Source organism: Myxocyprinus asiaticus, chromosome 29 (assembly GCF_019703515.2).
Source record: "Myxocyprinus asiaticus isolate MX2 ecotype Aquarium Trade chromosome 29, UBuf_Myxa_2, whole genome shotgun sequence".
NCBI classification, from domain to species: Eukaryota; Metazoa; Chordata; class Actinopteri; order Cypriniformes; family Catostomidae; genus Myxocyprinus; species Myxocyprinus asiaticus.
This window is the reverse complement of record NC_059372.1, coordinates 19,717,378-19,740,074: the sequence shown is the minus strand read 5'-3', so window position 1 is coordinate 19,740,074 and position 22,697 is coordinate 19,717,378. Positions and strand designations below refer to the sequence as shown.

Below are 22,697 nucleotides of genomic sequence, written 5' to 3'. Positions count from 1 at the left end.
TTCATGTACTGAGTTTAAATTAAGCAAAGATGTAAAAAGGTACTCTACACTGCTGAATTAATTTATTATTGTGTTATAAGTAACATAGCATGTCTCTCACAACACTAGACAAACAGAGGCAGAAAAACAAACCAATCAGACTTTCACTGGTAAATAAACAATTATGTGGTGCTAATGAACATAGTGTAAACAAATTGGAAATTGTTCCTGCCTCTAACTACCTCAGAATGACTGGCCTGTAATTAGAGCACACAAAACTGATATTGAGCAAACAATCTTCACATGTTTATTTATTGAGTCTTAGCTTTTTCGCCCCACAATTACAGCTGAAATATTTGGCTTGCCAGTTGACACTAGTAAAAACATATACTTACCTATCTCATTTAAAAGCAAAATAAATAAAATGAAATTTGTTTATTAAATATTAAGTTGGCAAAGAATTGTGTCCACAGCTAAGTTCATTGTAGCTACCTACTGAAGATTTTGCTTCATTGCAAAGCTGATTGACCTTCAAAATACCTCTCGTGATCTTAACCTTACGCCTTCCACAAGGTGAGTGTGTTATTACATTCATACATTTAATGTATAAATTAAAGGATATTATTTTATGGGACTGGCAGCTGGAGAACAATGATCCTTAAGCGGACTGGAGGGCAATGAATATGACAGAGCCTTCTTTGTTCATCTTAATCAGAGACTTAATCAACAGCATCCATAGGCACTTCACATTAAATGAGAGATTAATCTTCAGACTTTTAAAATACATTGGACCTAGTAAGGGTTACATAGGGGTCAACAGCTTTTTGATGTATATTCTATAATTTAAAACAACTGCTGCAAACACTTAAAGGCAAGGCATATCATACTGTATCTGTATGCACTATAATTAATGCAGTTGTATGATTGATTAATCATTGTTTGAAATAAAGTGGCATAGTAAGAGACATTCCAATATTTAAATTTTTGATTTGGTTTCTTCATAGAATAGCCACATGGTCCTCAATATCTCACAGTCTTGGTTCTGTTTCAAAATAAATATCAATAACATTACTGATCTTAAGTCTGAGATCTTCAGAGAATGCATGTGGATTGAAGGCAATTCACCTTGACAATCCACTAGCAAGGGAAGTTGAGTCATGGGAGATTTTTTTTACATATTCTCTTTAATATTGTGTAATACTTTTTTCTTAAAATACAACCTTTTCTGAGGTAGACCATTACAGTTCAAGAACATTATCATTTTTAAAACAGACATCAAAAAAGACATGAAATAAATATTTTCATGTACAATATGCTGCAAAAATGAGGTAGAAATGGTTACAGAAAATGTACAAGAACAAGATCCATGAACAAAATTATTGTACTAAGAGATTCAAAGCAGCTAATTAATGGCAATTTTGTTGGACAAACTGTTAAACTACTTAGTTTCTTTGCGTTTGAAAATAGGGAGAATCAGCATTTTCCTTGAAGTTTTAATAAAACCAGTGATATGTCATCTTGTCTCGGTTTGGGTGAGCAGGAATTGCTGCTGCATTTTGATATCTATGCTACATGTTTTTGTGTGGCCTGGATGTCCCTGAGTCTGCTAATTTCTGTAGTTATCTGCCTCTTTCGCAAAGATCAATATGTGCGCCTTGGGTCATTCTGATTGACCTGAGTGGCATGAGTGAAGCCACCAGCTGTACTTGAAGAGCCAAACAGTGCTATAGGGTTACTGGACATCAATCAGAATATGGCTTCTCCACAAGGCTATGGTCAGATAGAGAAGCGGGGGAAGGAAGCTCACCAGATGGCTGTACAGGGCCAGCAACCAAGAGGACAAATCGTTGCGCTGAGAGCAAGGGGTGGGCTGGAGGGAAAGGGATGACCAGGGTTACATCAAAGTATCATCAAAATTAGGGACCAAAATAAGCCAATCTGTAGAAAATAAATTGTATAAACTGTAAACAAATGTCTTAAATGGTGAAGATGTTAAAAATTTTAGTACTGCAAAAGCCTTAAGGCGTTGATCACTCCATAGTGAAATACACTGGTAAAGGTTGCTCCATCTGGATTGTCTCTATATGATGAGTGTCAACAATTTGCACTTGATGGTGTAACACTTCTGGTACAGTTTATGATTAGACATGATTAGCTGCCAATTACATAAAAACATTCTGATTCTCAATCTTTGGGTTATTTATCTTTTGATCTTAGAATACTGTACTTACGTGGGTTATTTTCTAAAGGACATGGTAATATACTTTCATGACGTACAATGCTGCACATGTCCATGTGGTGAATTCCAAAAGCCTGTGCATATCGAAATATGCTTTTTACCTCTAGGTGGGTTTGGACACTATGTTTCTACAAACAGTTTGTCCAACAAAATAAAATGTGGTCTGCCATCTACAATAACACTTCATGAAGACAATCATCACTCCATCAAAATCTACATAAAAAATAAAGGGTAACGATAAGGTAAAATGTTTTCATAGAGAGTTAAAAACATGGATTTATGGCATAAGATATTCTTTGAAAAACCTAAATTACATTCATTGTTTGTCTTTGTAGCATTTTCAAGTTTCACCTACGAGGTAATAGCACAGATGCAGTGTGTATACAGGTCTGTGTCAGGTCTGTTGCTCACCTCCAATACTTACTACTAAGATTACATACATTCTTTATTTATCATTTCTGAGGTAAAGAAATTATTCCTGAGTATTTCAAACAAGACTACATTTACTAAGATAAAATAAAACAGAGTAAAGCAGAAAAGAGAAAACATTTGTGGACCAGTGCTTGTTTTTGTGTTTGAGGGTCCTGAGTAAAGGCGCCAGAAAATCAGAGATTGTGAGGAATGTGAGGGGGTGTTCACATATTGTTGTGTATGTAAAAATATGGTGCAAAATATGTTGCATATTACCTTAGAGAGCTGTTTTATACTATGTTCTGAAAAAAGTGTGCCAACAGTATTAGCCTGTCTCTTTCTCATCTGACTTACTATGGATTTGCATTTTAATACTATTTGAGTAGCACTGCATACTCTTTTGGTAAAATGACTGTGTTTTGACAAAGTGCACAAGATTCGACCGCGGCCTAACAATTAACTTTGTAAAATACTGCTGCTTTCTTTCCTAAGAGTTTGCATAACAGTAGATACCTTTTGGTGAATGCTGTGACTTGGGCAATATAATATTGGTGAGCATTTAGTTTTCTTAAGTTTTGATAAGCCCTTTAACACCAAACAATATTTTAAGTAAATCATTGCAAAAGATACAACACCACTTGAGTGGACTGGCAATAAATAGGATCCTGAGAGTAGCAATTCATGGGGATATTTTAGAGGGAAAAAATCAAGTTATCTATAACCTCCAGGTTTAGTCCAGGATCAAGGCTAATTGTAATTCTAGTGAAATTCCAAAATATAATACAGACCTTTTGTCAGATAAGCCAAGCAACTAATAAATGCCCTTTAAGAAAGGCCTAATATTTAATTTCTTTGGGAAAAAATAAAGTATATAGAAAAACAACACACCATGGCATATTTCATAGATTAAATGCATTCAATCAAAAAGGCCTCCCCACCATAAACTGTAATTTCTCAACAAATCCAACTCTTTTGGCTGCAATAAGTAGTAAAAAAAAATTAAAAAAAATAAAATAAATGAAAACATTAAGCAGTCCCCAACCAGTGGCTGACCAGTTTCTCAGTGGCATTAAACTTTGCTCCACTCCATACAAGTGTCCAGTTCTTTGGGGGTGCTGTGTGGGCATACCTTACAGAAAGCATTTTCAAAGTCTTGGAAGGCAGGGGAAGACAGGGGAGCAGGGAGGCCGTGAAGGGGCACGGGTGCAGAGGCAGAAGCTGATTCCAGGGCCTGCTGGCAGAGCTGCAGCAGCTCCCAGATAGAGAAGCCTTCTGAACGTTGCAGTACAGCTGCAATCTCCCTTTCGCTCAGACTGCAGCCTTGGGGCGCCAGCGCCTGCAGAAGCACCTGTCTGCGTGTGCTCCCATCTGGCAGGCCTACGTGGTAGCGCTTGGAAAAACAGCGCAGAAGGGAATCTTTGATCAAGTCAGGCCGTCTTGTGGTGCATACCACCAGAACCAGGCTGGTCTGACCATGCTGGGTCTTCTCTAACTGGGCCTGCAGTTGCTGTCTAAGCCCCTCCTCCTCAATGGACTCCAACTCGCTCAGCAACACCACTGCAGGCTGTCGGGCCACTGAGAACAGTGTGACCAAGAGTTGCTCTGCCTCTCCCTTCAATTTAGAAGCCAATGTAGCACCACTTAGCCTGTAGAAGGTGGCACACAGTTGAGATGCAATGGACCGCACCAGTGTGGTTTTGCCCCCTCCTTGTGGGCCAAACAACAGGACGGTTCTGGGTGGGCGGATGGCAGGGTTAGGCCGTAAGACAGGCCACAGCAGGTCCTCCTCCAGCGCTGCTTTGATGTGACAATTACCAGCCAGTTCAGTCCAAAGTAGAGCTGGGCTGCAATCCTGCAGCTCCCTGCTTACTAGCTCCAGCATACGGGGCTCCATACTTTTCAGGGAATCTGAGCGCTTCTGAGAACGATGCTGTGAGAAGGCCTGTTCTGCACCTCTGTTCTCCCCAGTCATGGCTGCTGGAGGACTGTAGTCCCCTGCTGCTCCATATGGTGGTGAAACCAAGGGCTTTAGTCCACTGTACTTTACCACTTCATCTCCTTCCAGACTGGACTGAGATGAAGGTTTGCTCGGCTTAAAAGCTTGAGGATCCGTGCTAGCTGTTCCAAAGCTATTTCCATGGCACTCTGCTTTATCAGTGACACCATAAGGAGAATCTCCCTCAGTTTTAATGGGGCCGTAGCTATATTTCCTATAGCGTGAGCTGTCTCCATCTTCCTCCTCCAGGGTCATCTCAAATGCTTTCCTCTTCAGAGAGCCCCCAGGCTCTGAGCCCCCTAGACTGCTGTTATGATAGCCATAGCTGCCTCCAACCACCGTGGGTCTTGAGGGAATTGGAGAGGGGGCGGCTATGCCAGAGGAGATGTAAGGGGCTGGTGGGTGGGAGTAGCTAGGAGCAAGGCTAGTTTGGTGTGGGTAGGTGCTAGGGGGGTAGTTGTACACAGGGGCCGAAGGTGTATAACTGGGGAGAAGTGTGGGGTTAGGCTGAAGGGCATGCAGCGAGGCTGGTGGAAGTGCTGAGCTGGGTTGGGGACAGTACCCTGATGTGATGTAGGTGCCATTGTAACTGGGGGGGTAGTCACTGGAATGGGAGCCACTGCAGGAGCTGCTCCCACTGTAGCCTGAGTCCGAAAGGTTGCTGTTAACTACTGACACACTGCCCGAGCCTGGTGGACCTGCTGATGTGGGTACCACCTTTGGCCCCGTCAGACTATCATGAGAGGAAGGAGGCACCAAGGGGTATGCCCCGTCGGTGCTGTGCGTGAGAGGCCAAGGTTCCAGTTCACTTTTCTGGCTTCCGTTGAGGGCCCCAAAGGCCCCAGGCTCAGGGTACACGCCCACGGCAGGGCGCTCATATGGTGAGTCAAGCATGCCTGAATATTTCTCAGCGTAACGCTTTAGCAGGTTGGAGGCTGTAAGCGCTGAGATGTCATCATTGGCCCATGCATAGCTGTAGGAGCCACGGCTGCGGCTAGGGTAGAGCTCAGACTTATGGGCAGGGGATGAAGTGGTGGAGGACACGTCCAAATGCTGCTCAGGCCACTGGCTCAGGGGCTGGGCATGCTCCGGGTTCCAGTGCATCTTCAACAGGCCTGCCAGATGCAGCAGAACAATTTATCAGATTATGGAAGAACTTTACATACTGTAAAAAAAAAGCATAATTTCAAAATTGATAGATGGATAGATGCAGCGATTGTTTCTCCTTTTTAAATTTGTTTTCTCCCTCATCATAACACTACAATAAAAGCCAAAGTACCATATACTTCCGTGGTTTGTGTGCCACTTAATTTTGCCTTGCGAATAGTCTGCACATACTGTATCCGTGAAGACCAATATTTCTATTTGAAAGCTTCCATATGGGGTTGTGGTTAAAATAATATACTTTGAAAGGCTGAGCGCTCGACTGTGCATGAGAACGAATGGCACACAATATATTCTGCACAAAGTATACCCTAGCCACTAATACCCCACCCACTAAATTTACATAATGCAGTTTATTGAAGGCAGTATTGTATCACAGTATTCTTTATGTACATTAATGTCTTGTTGAATGTTTATTTATATTTTATTTTATATTATATTTTTTATTTGTTATAGCTTTATTAGTTATTTTACAGTATTTAATTTTTATTGTTACTGTTATATTTTATATTTATAATTTTTCTTGTTACTGCCTGTATTGTGTGTACTGATGCTTTGGCAATATTGTACGTAAAACAATCATGCCAATGAAGCACTGTACTTTGAAAATGGAAAAAATTGGCTGTTATAGGCATAAAAGAAGCCCTCAGACATGCAGAAGCCTTGTGTTGCCATCTGTATCTCTCCCAGAGAAGAAACTGTTATCACCCTTCGCATGTTTCCCTCAATACATCCCCTCCCACCACCACAGTCCATCCACAAAGCAATTCTCCTAAGGCTCTCGTGGCAGGGAAGGAGGGAGGCAGAGAGAGAAGAGGGAACAGAGGGGAACAGGGAGGGGACAATGTGGGGGAAAGGGAGGTCAGGATGGGTTTACAGAATAGTTGTATAGTCCTATTCATTGGACCCTTCCCATGAAGTACTGGGAGTGTGGAATGCCCTTTCCTCTCCCCATCTCCAGCCCTGCTTTCCTGTGATTAATTATGCTGGCCTAATGCTGAGGGGATGAAAAAGATCTTAATGCACGCAAGGGAGGGAAAAACAAATCACAGTTAAAATAAAAAACAAAAATCTCCATGTCCCTTCCCGCTTGGAAAAACAAATTTTCTTCTTCTGGTGCATTTTGAGTTTCTAGAAATAAAATAGACTCAAGAGAGCCAATCATCATGTCTTGAATCACAGTTCAAAAGGATTGCATAAGAATGTAAATTCTCAAAAACTTAATCACAATGTATTAAAATAAACCATAAAAGCATCAAAAATGATTTAAAGGGCTAGTTCACCCCAAAAAATTACATTTTTGTCATCATGTTCCAAACCCATATGTCTTTTTTTCATTAACACAAAAGGTGATATAAGGCTGAAATTTTGCCTCAGTCACCATAAACTTTCATTGCATGGAAAAAAGATGCAATCAAAGTGAACAGTGACTGACAAAATGTTTATTTCTTGAGTGAACTATCCCTTAAATTGGGGCATGCAATATTTCTGCCTGTTAATACTACAAAAATCTTTTGGTGAGAAGTGCCTGTTTGAATTTGAGAGTTTCATGGCACAGAGAATGGCTTTAAAACCAGCCATATTATGAGGTTTTTCCAACTGCTCCTTCCAGAAGCATTAGCTTGAAATTCCTCACATAGCTTGGCATTATTGAACTGTCAGGAATCTGCCTGGGGTGAGAGATACAGAGGGAAAATTGGGAGGTAAAGGCAAAAACTTCAAATCTCCAGTATCAACTGCAATCTTGTTAGAAAGTGATGATTCGTTGATCACACTTCTGTCACTATGTGCGAGCTGCTGCTTTATTGCAATTTAAATCAAACCTCGGCCCAGTATGCCATGTTCCTCACTCCACATGTTCCTTTTTTCTCCAAAAAAATGGTCACTCCCCCTTTGTGCACTCTTTCTCCCCCTCCCATTCCAAACCTTCCCATGTGTGTCTTCAGATTTTGTTTGCTATTTATTCCAAAAGATCACACCAACAGACCAGATGGCCATTGGATTCCCACGTCCTTCATATTCAAATCTAGAGTCTCAAGTTCTCCATGTCCAAACCCGGGCCTCTACGAGGACACTCAATCTGATTTCTAATATACTAACAAGAAAAAGCATCAAAATGATTCAGAATGGATTTAGTCAGGGTAGGTGCCATATAGAATTTTTCATGATTGAAATCGAGGCTGTGAAGTCTGTTCAATGGGTTGTACTGTACATTTGTGTCATTCATTTAGCTGAAGAAAACATTAAAAATGTCATGCCAAACATAATCCAGTTGACAAAAAAAAGTGGAAGTTATTGAGAATATAAAGTTATGATTCTGTAGTTAAATATGATCTAGAACACTTATTACAACCTACAAACGGACAGCGCGTCTATCCCTCACAGCCTCATTTTCAGTCGCGAACAACTAATATATGTCATCTACCCTGACGAAGGTCAATAGATAAACAAGATGAACACAGGTAAACTTATGGGCCATTGTCCAGCCAGTAGAAACCGTATACGTTCAGCAGGACATTCCCATCTGCAGGCTGGTTTGTGAAGTGCTTTGTGGAGCTCAATAATAAGGCGAGTGTGTGACATAGATGGATGGCAGTGCAGGGGAGCTCATAAAACCTGCAGCGGGAAGGCAGGGAGGAGGGGGAGTGGACAGAAGGCGCTCTGGCTGTCATGTGTGTGCGTGTGCATGAATGTATGTGAGAGGATGGGGCTCGACAAGAGGGAACTCATTCATGCGGTCAATCTGCTGTCCACTCCATCAATATACATGAGTGTGTGTGTGTGTGTGCAACACATATGGAGAAGCTCCTTCTAACAGGACATGGAAGTGCCATTTCGGTCAGGTTATCCCTGCTTACTTGAAGTCAAGGATGAATGTCTGGAACAGTTGATCTTTCATAGTGTTGCTACTTTGTGTTGTGTTACCAAACTAAAAGTGCTATCCATTAGAGTGAAATCAACTGCAAATTAGTTGGTCTGCAATTAGATCCTTGCCTCAGCAGGGATCTCTTATAATCTAGATGTGATTTAATCTGTTTCTATTTAAATCATGACAGTTCAGCAGAGATTATCTCATTCTGGGCATTTGGGAATAGATAGTCTGATTAGACTGGTAGAAATGGGAATGGCCAATGAATGCTATTTATTTCAGAGAATAAACTAGAGTATTAAGGCGAGGAATTATTTACAAAATCATAAAATAGAGAGGCCGAGATGATCATGTGATTCTGTCAATCTTAGCTTACATTAAACCACACAAATTGCTCTTTGGAATAACATGGATCATCAGCTTCACGCAAACAAAAAAAGTCCATACGATCTTGAGTGCATGCTTTTATTAAAGCAAAAGAGGGACATAATGAATACCAAGAAGTTCTGAAATTTTTCGCTGATAAATAATTGTAATGAACAGAAAGTTGCATTAAATGAGGGAAAAATGCAAAATAGAAACATTTTCACTATTGGTCTCAGAATATTGGACCCCAATGTACCCAAAAATATAGCCACATCCATATGACCAAATCTAATCATGCACCATTAACATGAGTGACTGGTGTAAACACAGATTGCTGTGTGGATTAAGAAAAGAAGGGCCCTTTAAACAAAACTTAATTGTTCACATTCTGGCCATTGCTTTGTGTGAGCCAGGATGAGTAGCTTGCGCTGGTAACTCTGCGATGGTCCGAGGCTGGCAGGGAGACAGATGTTTCTACTGGTCGCCTTACTGTCTGTGTGTCCATTGTTGGGCCGCCCATCCAGCAGACGTCCTACTGGCCTGACAATCCTGTTGGTCTTGAGACAAAAGCTTAGGGATCCTATTGTCAGAGGCCTGCCTAATTATGGAAATCTTATTAATCTATTCAGCAGCAGTGTGCTGACAGCCTTTGTGCTGGCCTGGGATTTATTGAGGGACTTTTGCAGATTGTGTGTGTGTTTGTTTGTGTGCCCCATCTTGATAGTTTGCAAATATATACTAAAGAAACAGCTTTGCCACCAAAGAAAATGCAGACATGTAAGTCTGTGTGGCTTACTAATCAGTGCATTAAGAAACACAATTTGCATTGCCTCACTCTGAGGTAGGGATGGGTCATGATGGTTAACTAGTCATTCAACAAACAACTAGTCGGTTAACAATTAGTTTCAATTTAGCTTAAAGACAGTTTGCACAGTAAATCGCTCTGAAAAGTTGCATTTTTCAATCCATCCCCTTTAAAACACTATTCAGTACAGCTATATACATGCAGATGGACATTTTTGGCCATCGCAATGAGCATCCCACCACGAGTGCAGCATGTCAAGTTTATTACAACTAAAAAACACACCTACTGTCACATCCCTGTATTCTGTTCCATTTTGTTGCACTCAATAGCCATTTAAATGCAAGAACCTGCCTTATGTAACTGCCTCCTAAGAAACACATCCGACTGGGGTCAAGTGAACATGAAACCAGGCTAATTATACAACTTACTGACTAGCTGATTTTGAAAATATTTAGTTTTGCACAACCCTTCTATGAGGAATGCATATCAGCAGATTCACATCAATAAACCAGTAAACCGGTCAGGCTTACAGAAATATTAGTTATAACATGGAAGCGGCTACTATGTTACTACAAGCGGGTTGCCGGAGCAGAAGGTTGTGCAATGTGAGACCAGAGCAGGCCCGGCTGCTGGAGGATGCTCGGCTTTTCACAGCTCCCCAGGGGTCTGTGGGCACTTTCAGGCCGCATCACTTTTGTTTTCCTGGCCTGAGGAACAAAACCTACATGGATGCAACAAGCCTTCTGGGACACGGGGCCATTAAACTAGGCAGACTGAACAGAGGCCAGTTGTAAACAGGAGCAGGCTGAATCAATCCAATCAGGTATTATTGTGGGTACCCACTCCCTAAACACCACACATACAGTAGATTTAAGTAGGTTTATCTAAAGACAACCCGCTCATTGCTAATTCAAATATAAAATCCTACATGCTCTACTTTGCATTTTCAGCTAAACAAAATTCTGACATCTGAAGTGAGTACACTCACAATCAGCTGCCATAACAGTGTTGAAATAAGATACAACTTCAAAGGGATAAATGAAAATTCTGGCATCATTTACTCACCTTCATGTTATTCCAAACCATATGACTTTCTTTCCTCCGTGTAACACAAAGGAGATGTATAGGGACTGGCTGCCTCAGTTACCATTGACTTTCATTGTATGGAGAAGAAAAAAAAAAAAGCAGCATCAACATTTTACAAAATTTCTTTATTTGTATTACACAAAATAAAGAAATGCAGTTTTGGAAGGACATGAGGGTAAGTGAGTAAATGACAACAGAAATTTCATTTTTGGGTTAACTGACACTTCAAAAATAACAACACTACCCACACTAAATTCCTCAGTCTAAAGATTTTGATTAATTACTGCCACTTTCTATCAGTTACATGTCAAAACAACTGAAAAGAAGTTGTATGGATGCATAGTGGGAATTCTGTTTGGAATTTTATACTGAAACTTCAGCCCACAGTTCTGGTATGTGTGGAACTCCCTTTGAAGAACACGGATGTCACAAAAGAAGTCTTCTTTCAAGAGAGCAAAAAGACGCAAAAGGGAGAAAGAGGGGGAAAGATGAGACAGACGGAGAGAAAGGCAAGGTCTGGTTGAAAAGAGTGTGGGCAGGAGGATTGTATTTACATTAATTAATCACATTGGTGCAGATAAGATGGCCTGTGTTCAAGTTATCTGCTGATTTGTATTCCGTTCAAACATCACTGAATCAATGCTTTAGGAGGAAAGACTGCAAAGTCTATGCAAGGTGTTAGCCTGCATTTGTAACCTTGTGTGACATGCGTTGAATTTTGGCTTCAGTATATGCAAAGCATAATTTACATTTAAACCAACTGATCTCAGTTCAGGAGACTCTGTGCTGTCAGTAAAGAGTTAAACCAGGGGTTGGCAACCCTTTTTGACATGGGGTGCCATTTTTTATTTTCCTGGTCAATGGCTGTGCTGACATCCATTACAAATTATATTATCAGCATAACAGTTTGAGTGAAATTTTCTGGCAAAACCCTATGACTATGATACAATCATGATCCTGCATGTGAATTTTCACAGAGCATCTTGTGAAAGTGCTTTAATGAAAGAAAACCTGTCCTTTTGTACAAAATGAGTAAACACAGTTTATGTCACAAATTTGCTTATTTGATTACTGATCACAAAATTGTGTGGAATCTTAAATATTTCTTATGTCATACATTTTTAAAAAATCACGTAGAGGGGTAATCACTAGCACACAAGCAACAGCGAGAGAGGAGCAGGCTATTTTATTTATATTAAGTTTTTCGCACCTGCATTCCGATCTACATCTTGATGTAAAACTTCCTCATGATCACGTTGTTTTCATCAGCTGAATGGGAGGCTAAACACTATTAAAGTGTGATGAGACTCACGCTGCACATGCAAGCCATTTGCACATCACAAGCCAATCAACTATTTAGCCCTTTTTCGTGAATCGCACATGCAAAATCCTAAAACTTTATTTCCAGGGTTAATTTATATTTTGAATAGACTCAGATTTTTTAACCCCACAATGTGGGTTTATGTTTTCTCATTTAATCGTTTAATGTAACATTGAGTGTGACCGTCACCATGGTTTAAGGACAGTGTACCTGTATGCTGGGTTGGAAATCTCAAGGATTAATAGTGGTGTTTTCTTTATTACATGACGTGTTGTTCTGAAAGCAAAAAGAAACAAACGAAACATGGAATGTAGGCTGTTATCCATGCAGCCTGACCGAAGCAAAGCGAGCACGTTTACTCGTGCAATTTACCGAAAGTCAAGCGGTGTTGGCTCGTGATGCATGAATGGCTTGCACGCGCTGCACGAGTCAGTTGGGTACTGCAGTCTCGTCACATTTTTACTTTTTGTTTAGCCTCCCATTCAGCTCATGAAAACACGCTGAATGATCATGAGGAAGGATTACATCAAAATGTAGATTGGTGCAGAATTTCATATAAATAAAATAGTCTACTCCTCTCTCGCCGTTGCTGGCATGCCAGTGATTACCCCTGAGTTAACTATCGAGTCATGTGACAAAACAACATGGCGCCAACCACAGTGGAGATTGTCTTTGGGAGAAACCCCAACAAAACTACATCTGGTAAGAAACCTAATTACATTTTTACATTGAAACCTGTTTAAGTCAAAACATTAGAGTCTCTTTTTTCATCCAATATGCCATTTTTAAAATTTGAGCAATTGATCGCGAAACGCCACGCTGCTAAACACAATGTACACTAGTGTGTACTTTAGCACATCTTTTCCTGAGAAATCCTGTATTTACCATGCATTATCACATTAGGAATCAATGGATTCATCCAAAAGTTAAAAATGTTTTGCTTTCAGAGGCTTTGTATGGAGTTAGGATGGAAATAAGGTGCATTTCGAACTGTTCTGAGACCAGTGCAGACAGACAGCATACTAGAGGTTAAGTAATTCACTAAATAGTGAATAATGTATAATTTTATTTTAACATGGTTGGCAGTGATTGGATGATGCTGGTCATTACTTTGAAACAGAATTAATTATGCTAATTTCTAATGTATTGTCTGTAATGTCTCAAAAACATGAATAACCAACACTCCTGGAAACATAATAAAAAATTTGATTAAAAAAAATCAGACTTTCTATAGCTTGGATATTATTTAAAAGTTCACAACTTAGTCCTGCTGTCCACATATGTTGACATACATTTTTAGGAACACTATTTGCTCTTTTTTGCATGTTTATTAGGTGCTAATAGTTACAAATCAAAAAGCGAAAGGGAAAATGCACACAGCAGTCACACTCTGGTCTCAGGAGGTTAAAGTCATGTAAAGCCTTTCTGATAGTTATCCAAAATCAATTTTTACATGTAGTTCCAAACCCGTATGACCTTTTTTTTTTATGTTTGGACACAGTGACCATTCATTTTCATTGCATATTTTTTTGCCATTGAATGACAGTGAATGGTAACTGTGGCTAATGTTTTGCCACAGAAGAAGGAATACAGGTTTAGAATAACATGAGGGTGAGTAAATGATGGCAAAACATTTCGGTTAACTATCCCTTTAAATCTCAGAATGCTAGAAGTGGAGTATCTGTGTTAACACACTAAGTGAAGGAAGCAGTTACAGTCAAAAGAACACTGAACAATCTTGCAGAAAGGGACACCAAACCATTTTCAATTATTTATGGCACAGGCACAGCTAATAGTACAACTAATATGCTAAATGAGTAGAAATGCTATAAATGTCCCAGGCCATTCATTTTAATTACATATTATTAAATATGTTTTTCAATTAAATAATTTTCCTAAAAAGAGCTCAAGAGCCAAAAAAAGAAAAGAAGAAGACACCAGCGAGGATGTACATTCCTCTAAAAATCTACTTTGAGTGCTGCGGTCCCTGATGAAGGCTTTGAAAGAGAATAAAGATACACGCAGACAAGTGTGAGGTTTTCCCTTACACAACCATTAAATAATCCTGTATTAAACAATAGCTATTCATTTATTGGCCATGCATAACAGGGCATTACTAAGACTATTTTCATAAGTCTATATGCATTAGTTGCAGTAGTGCAGTTAACTTGATCGCTCTCTCTCTCTCTCTTTCTGCTCATCTGCTCTTCCTTTCATGGGCGTAAAACAATGTAATAGCAGAAGAGGCTGTGGGCTCATGAGTTTTCACACCTGCTCCTCAGTGCACTGCCAGACGTTGTGGCTCTTTTCAGGCGGGTCCCATGGGGTCCCTAGAGGAAGGAGCCTATCTGCTAGAGTGGCAGTGAAGGATCTGATTTCCCCCCCCCTCTCTATCTCTGAATAGTCTTCTATGTTAGCTGTCCGCAATCTCTTAGCTTTGAAGGCACTTTTGCTTCACCTTATAAGAAGCTGTAAGCGTCGCCAGCTACAGATTTATGTTGACAATTCCTGGTCCTGTTTTTACACTACTGTAATAATTGTGCATCTCACTGCAAGAAAGGGAATAAACATTTGTGCCAAATGCATTACATAATGTATTACTCAAATTCAAAATCATCCCTTATTTGCATTTTTTTAAAATGTTAAAACATTTGTACATTTTTCAATACTCCAAATATTTGTTTTTCTTTTGATAGCAATATAAGCAACATATTACCTTTAAAACACTTACAAAATGTGTCAATGTGTCAACAGCCAAAATAAGAAAAATATGAAAGTGCAATGTTTTCAGAAGTGACACCCATATAATCTAAATTTGTCATATTTGGATGATGACTCATATGCATGGTGCATAGCTGGTCAATTTAGCTTGTACAATACGCTTGTGGGTTACCACTGGAGCTCTCTGGGTTTGAATGAATGATTAGATGTGTGTCTAGATGCTCATCATTTTAGAAACAGCTTCCCCATCCCCCTGGTCAACTAATTCTTGTCCACAAATGGCCAAATGCCTGGCACCCCCTCCCTCTTTAAGAAAAACAGGGTCCCTATTTTCTGTGGCTGCAGGCCAGGTTTAGGTCATTGTGTCCACTAATATATCAAAGAACAGCTGTGCTAAGGTTCTGTGATGACCAATGACCAATCACCCCCTTCCATCTGTCTCTCTTAACCAATCTCTCCTCTATCTCCCCCTTTTCTCCTCCATCCCTTCTTCCAATCTCTCTCTTACACCGCCCCCCCCCCCCCCCCCCCCCAGCTCCCTCACGGAGTTCCCTGACTGCGTAGCAGTGTCCTCTCTCAAATTCCATGGCCGCTTTATTTAATGACCCTACCACAGTGTTGGGATTTTCTGTTTGCACACTTACAAACAGGACTTTGCATTGGCTCATCATAGCTCATTTTCAACCTAGTTTTTATAGAATCGTGTTACTCTACCTACATCGGCAGATTATCAGTTCATAAAAACGTACTTTTTGCACTGTTTCTCACACAATGCTATCCTATGACATATAAAGATATTTACATACTTGTTCGAAAATTGTACGGTAGCTCAAGTTATAGAGTGCTGCACTTGCGATTTAAAGGACCTGGGTTCAGAGTCTTGAAGAGCTCGCGGGTCCACATGTAAGCCAAAAGTGCTTCAGAAATTGTGTTTTTCATGTCATATTTGCTTTTATGACATTATCGGTTAGGTTTATATTTAAGGTTTAGGGTAGGGAGGACGGTTTTGTCGATTTAAAACTTGATAGAGCATTAACCTTAAAAACCTCTGTTTGTGCTCAAATTTAACTCGTTTTTAGCGCCACTCAGTGGACATTTGACCTCGGAACTGTCACAATACCTGTAAGGGACCAAGTAATATCATTTTGCAAAGATGTTGCAACAGTCACATAATTTTCATTAGATCAGGCTGCTCATTTCCAACCTATCACAGAATGTGTTCTTGTTCATGCAGATTGGACAGTACTGTGCTGATTCCAAAACTCCCTGAAGCAAGGGTCTTAATTAGAATTTAGGCAGACCCAATGACAAGCCCTTGGAGGGATACCTTGGGATAGCTTGGCTCCCTTGGCCAGTCAACCACCAACAAAGCAGAGAACAGAGGCCAAGCTTGATGGCAAAATAAGCCTCAGAAGACCTGGTCTTAATTGGAAGCTTAATTGTGGCAGCAATGGGCCTAATGAGCTATCTTTAATGATGCTGAGATGATGAGCAGGGGCAGGGGGTACCAGGCAGAATGAGTATTTCTAACCCTCTTTTCCTCTGGGTGCCGTTTCTCTTCCATCTCGCTGACTGCACTGTGGGCTAATTAAAGCCCATTCACACCCGCCACTAATGATCCCCGTGCTCATTCACACAGACACTTCAGCACCTTGCCTGTTTACTCAAGGGCCCCTCCAGAACTGCATTCAGCCTGATGCTCTCATTAGAATAGATGTGTTGGATGCTCGTTGTTACATCACTCCTTTAGAGGCATCCAGTGCGCCCCTTGCCACAGAGTGGACTCAAAGCCTTAATGACTTCACAGATGCAATAAGATTGCTTCTTCAGTCTGGGCCTTTAGTGTGGAAAAGGGAAGAAATGAGGTCATGGTAAAAGAGAGAGACTGGGCTGGAATTGGGGCTGGATATTCTTGTTTCTCTTTAAACAAGGAATATGTTGGACAGCAGGGCCCCCGAGCAACAAGAGTTAGAGCACTCATGGGCTGCTAGCCTGGGACTGATTTAAGGGTGTGTTTGAAGTGCAGATTACAGATTCTTTGCACCAAATCCCTCCAGGAGTATCCATGGCCCCAGGAATCTCTCTCAGATTTCCTTCAGGTCTGGCTCTGACTGTTCCTCCTCAGCTTGTGGCCCCTATGTGCTCATCAGAGTTACGGAAGAGGCAGCACATTTAATTGTATGTGGATGCAATGTGAGTGCATGTAACCACATGTGACAAACATCACTAAAAAACTAAATACTGAAATGCACATATGAGTGAAATGCAAAGACATGCTTGTTCTCTTAAGTCAAACAAGAGCATTGATGTCAGAAATACCCAGCCATTACACAAAGAGAATTCCAGCATGGATGTGACACTATTCACATATACTGTATACCATATGAACTGCCCTGCATTCACCTGAGTCTGAACAGAGGGCTTGAACATATTAAGAATGGCTGAAGAGAGCAAAAAGAATTTGAGTCTGTTTAAAAACTTTAAGGGCAAACAAGAGGGACATATAACACCTCTGTGTGCTGTCCTAATATCACACTACACACTCAGGAAAATATTCACTCTCACTCTCTCTCTCTCCCTCTCTCTCTCTCTCTCACACACACACACACACACAAGCACACGCACACGCACACACACACACACACACACACACACACAGAGAGAGAGAGAGAGAGAGATAGAGAGAGAGAGAGAGAGAGAGACATATGCACACATTATGTAATTGTCAAACTTTAGGCAGCAACAACAACAAAAAAGACTGCATGCTGCAACTGACTGCATGCTGCAACACTGAAAAATCTGGATTGGTCACACCAGTCACCTTAAACCAGTGGCACAAAAAAAAAAAAAAAAAAAGACACAAAATTGCACACAAAAACTGTCCAGATCCTGAAAGGGGTTTGTGACATTGTTTTAAATAAGTTGTGTACAGAAATACTAGACAGCAAAACACTACAAATCTTTTTTTTTTTTTTACATTTTTGGTAACACGTTACAATAAGGTTGTAGGGTTTGTTAACATTAGTTAATGCATTAGGTATCATGAAGTAACAATGAACTATGTTTGTTTTTTATAGCATTTATTAACCTTAAAATACTTTTGATCATTGTTTGTTCATGTTAGTTCATATTGCATTAACTAAAGTTAACATATACAATTGTAAAAAATTTTAGTCACTAGAAAAAAAAGAAAAACAATTCCTTGTTGCACTTTAATCTGTTTTGAATACTATTCTGATGTTAGTGAAACTTTGTAATATGGCACTTTTCGTACCACTGTCTCCTTAAGATGATTCGCTTATGTGTTCCTCTTTTGTAAGTCGCTTTGGATAAAAGCGTCTGTCAAATGAATAAATGTAAATGTAAATAATGGAAAACATGTATTACTATATGTAGTGATTAACATTATCCAAGATTAATAAATGCTGTTAAAATATCATTCATTGTAAGTGCATGTTAACTATTGTGTTAACTAATGTTAACAAATACAACTTTATTATAAAAGGTTACATTATTGTATATACATATATTGTATATTGAATATATATATATACAATTTCTAAACTATTATTGACTTATAAAGGGAATGGTAAAAGTTTAATTTTAAATAAAAAATGTAAATAATTAATTCACTAAAATAAGTCCATTACAGTTAGATGCATCTAAAGGAAAGCAAAAGTAGATTTTCATCTTCCATTTTGGTCATAACAAAAATGTGGCTTGTCAACTGCTGCTCTTCAAAAATTTGCTAAGAAATTAAATTGGCTGGTCTAGACAAAAAATTTCATTTGAGTTCCACCACAAAATGCTTCTTTGTACTCCACTTCTGAGGAACGTCTGACTCAGCTTCTCAGGAACATCTAACTAACTTATGAGGATATGTTGAAATATAATCAGTATTGATTATAAAAGATGACCATCTCTCCAAAGAAGTTTTTTGCCATTTTGATGTGACCTCTAAAATTATAGCTACACCTAGAGGGAGAGCTTTGGAATTTTGGAACTATTTGCACAACACAAAAAGTAATTATATTGGCTCACATAACAAAGGTCTTCCTAAATGGAATTATAACACCATATTACACATCAATGGTAATCGCTTGAAGCAGCAACCTAGGAAGTACGCTGAAAGGTATTCAAACTCATTAATACATGATTACATCTCAAATTGAGGTCTTGGTCCTTTAGTTTGATTTCCATTTCTCTTTTCATGTAACTGTCATGCCTATAAAGCACAGAGAAGAAGAGCTAAAGACTGGAGAAAAAAGCATCTCTTCAGGCAGAACTGGGGGAAGAAACCCCATGCTGGCCTACAAACAATGCTGTTTTGGAGAGGGCCAGAGCGGAACTCGAATGAAGCCTGGAAGGGGGGTTAGGAATAGGGGCTAAAACTGGACACGTCAGTTATTAGGTCAGTTGAGAGGAGTTGGGAGGAGAGCCGGAGAAAGGGAGACAGAACAGAAGAAAAAGAAAGAGATAGAGAGAGAAAAAGACAGAGAGAGAGAGAGAGGAAGTAGCTGTGCTAGTAAGCTGAACACTGGTGAGCTGACACTGTCAGGACCATAGGGTTTCTGCTGGTAGAGCCATCAACATACCTTCCCATCCCTTCTTCCCCCAGTCCTACACAAAAATGAAAATTCAGTCATTATCTACTCACCATTATGTTGTTCCAAACCCACATGACTTTCTTCTTACATAAAATCCAAAAGGAGATGTTAGGCACTACATTAGCATATTTTTTCCAATGAAAGTGAATGATGACTAAGGCTAACATTCTGCCTAACATGACATTTTGCATTCCACAGGAGAAAGAAAGTCATATGGGTTTAGAAAAAAATGAGGGTGAGTTAATGACATGATGAGCGAACTATCTCTTTAACCCTTATATTCTATTGAGATTGACTTTATAGGATTTATTTTATGGGATTGGGATTTATGTTTGGGGTCCCAATGACCCCAAAAATGTAAGTGTAAAAATAATAAAATGATTGGCCTCTTAGTTTACCTTGTATTGTGTTCCTCTGACTTAATTAAAACTCAGTAGGGAGATACTGTTGAAGCTTTATCCATCTGTTTTACCACAAAGTGTGCATGCACTTTTCATAAATGTGTCTATTATCCATTCTATTAATGTTGCATCTGTTTGGAGTCAATTTGTTTGAAAGACACATGTGTTATTGCTCAAACAAACCACATACCTAATTAATTGTAGCCATAGGGGAAATTTTTTATTAGTCCAGAGCTGACAGTTAGTGCATTCATTAAAGTTGCTGCACAGTCATTTGATATAAAACAAGAATGTGGATAAACTTACTATAGGGGACAATGGGACTCAGCATTCTGTGGACCTGGTCTCGATTATGGTAACAGTTCTGCAGGGAAACCCAGGTTAGTGTCTGTAGGGCTGTAGTCCATCGCTGGCCTGTACTCGCATTGGGACTCTAAAAAAATCTATTCCTGTAAGAAAATAGAGGAGGGGCAGTGAAGAGCAGTGAACACTCATTGCATAATCCATGTGATAATTTTAAAATGTAAACAAACAAGTTTATGATGCATGAATTCATGCCTGCAAGCATGCACCCACAATCAAGACCTTCAAAGCTGTCCTCTAAATTTTAGACAAGAAACAGTCATGCACACAAGCACTCTCACTGTGGGCTGAACACACACAGGGGTATTCATCAAGAGCCTGCACACCGGCATTAAGCTGATTGTATGGCTGTGTCCAGCTTCTAAAGGGACCTTTTAAATCTCCCTGACAAAAAGCACCACACATACCATAGCCATTCTCCTCACCTCATAACAGCAGCAGATAGCATGCTTTCACAAAATTAAGCTCATTTCATCCCTAGCCACACACTCTCCAGGCTCAATTATCCCTCTTTTTTCAAAGACTGATGCAAACTATTGTCAATTAAAGTAGGATATATTAAAACACACACACACACACATATATATATATATATATATATATATATATATATATATATATATATATATATATATATATATATATATACATTAAAGTCAATATACTAAAGAAAGAATGAAAAACACAAATGCAAACATAAACAGAATTTTTGATCCATCGTTTTGAAAATAAAAAAAAAAAAATATATACTTTTCAGATGTGGTAAATACTTTTTTTTTAAATGTATTAAACCAAAGTACACAAGTAGTGAAAAGTCTGTTTCTGAAAATGCAAAAGCTCACAACTAATTAACTGATAAAACAAAATCCAAATTAAGTGAATATATCTCTAAATAAATAGAGAGTATCAACAATTATTTTAGTGCCACTGGAAGGACAGCGTCATTCCTTCTCAAGTGAGAATCTAGGAAAGCTCACACATGAATGAAAAATATTACATAATAACGTTAGTCAAACAGAGTGCCGTACAGCCATGCTGTTAGGAAATGAAATGGCAACTTTATTATGACACACTATTTATAATACAATTAGATTTGCTGCATGGTATCATAAACTGTTGTAATGTACAGAATTAAATATTCATGAATGTGTAAATATTATTTGATATATCACATTTATACAGATTTAACGTCAGTTTATTACTGAACCCAAACTTTTCAAGTTAAACATATGCTAGTAAATGAGCAATAACTTACCACATTTCACTAAACAAACCATAGTAAATGTAATGTGCTTTTCTGTAGATGATCTATACAGTTCATGTAGGTTTTTTGGAGAAATTTAGAAATTGCACGATATAAATAATGTCAGAACTGGAACATAGATTAGTCAAAAGACAGACAAAAAATCCATAACTTAATTCCAAGAATAAGAGTTTTGAACATTTTTAACATAACATGTGAGATTTTACATTTGCTCACTGGCCGAAAGACTATCCTAAACCAACAACTTCTCAACTTGCTCAGAATGAAAGCTGACACATTGTATATACCCAACTCTGTACACACACATACACATGCAAACATCAAGAGAATTCTCTTAACTGAGCAATACGCTTTAAAACAGACACCTGCTTTAAATGGAATGCAGCAGAGCATTAAAGGAGAGAGATTGCAATGAAACAGAGCGCAGAAGAGAGTCCAAGCTATCAGGAGTGTAGAGGACAGTGCAATTCAGGGTTAAAACTTTCAATCATTTACAGCTTCAGACAAGAGCAGTATCAAACTGCAAATCTACCAGTTTAGTATCAAGATAGACATACCATTTCATGCCTGCATTTCCTCATCAGATTCAAAACCAGTTAGATAATCCCCGGAGCAGACAGGCTCATGTGCACGGTCCTATTCTTTTTTCCACATATGGGACACGACTCAACTCTGTCTCTCTCTGTCCGCCTCTCTCTCTTTCCCTCCCAACCAGTGACAACAGAGCACCCACCCACACACACAAATACCCTCCCCCACCTTTCCCATCCCCCTCTCCCTCTTTCTTTCTATCTTTCTTTCTTTCTCTCTCTCTCTCTCTCTCTCTCTCTCTCTCTCTCTTTCTTTTTTGTTAAAACTATTTAGGCAGAGAGAATGAGAGGTGGACTGTGGGTGGGGGCAGCTAAAAAATCATGCTTGTATTCTTTTTAGAGATAGAAATGGAGAGGGAGAAAGAAGGCTAGTTTTTGGTGGAAGGAAAGGCTGAGAGACTGAGCTAGTTCATGAGTGTTTAAAATGGTTGAAATACATTTTAGAATTAAACTGGGTGGTAAACATTATAAAATCAAACTGGAACTGAAACTTCAATTGGAACTCGCCAGCGTCA

General features: G+C 39.3%; 1 protein-coding gene across 4 annotated transcripts; it reads right to left on the bottom strand.

Annotated features, from left to right (window-relative positions):
- Positions 1-1,162: 1,162 nt before the first annotated feature.
- Positions 1,163-22,291, bottom strand: LOC127419603 (fidgetin-like protein 2). 4 transcript variants are annotated; one of them, XM_051661126.1, is made up of 3 exons: positions 22,150-22,291; positions 20,272-20,414; positions 1,163-5,740 (listed from the first exon to the last, which is right to left on the bottom strand). In XM_051661126.1, the coding sequence occupies exons 2-3, from the start codon at positions 20,294-20,296 to the stop codon at positions 3,699-3,701; spliced, it is 2,067 nt and encodes a 688-aa protein (XP_051517086.1). In that variant the 5' UTR covers positions 20,297-20,414; positions 22,150-22,291; the 3' UTR covers positions 1,163-3,698. The 4 variants fall into 4 exon arrangements, with proteins under 4 accessions (XP_051517086.1, XP_051517090.1, XP_051517088.1 ...); XM_051661130.1 differs by lacking the exon at positions 22,150-22,291 and adding an exon at positions 10,895-10,982 and having other exon boundaries at positions 1,163-9,581; positions 20,272-20,404; XM_051661128.1 differs by lacking the exon at positions 22,150-22,291 and adding an exon at positions 10,895-10,982 and having other exon boundaries at positions 20,272-20,404.
- Between the last annotated feature and the right edge of the window lie 406 nt (positions 22,292-22,697).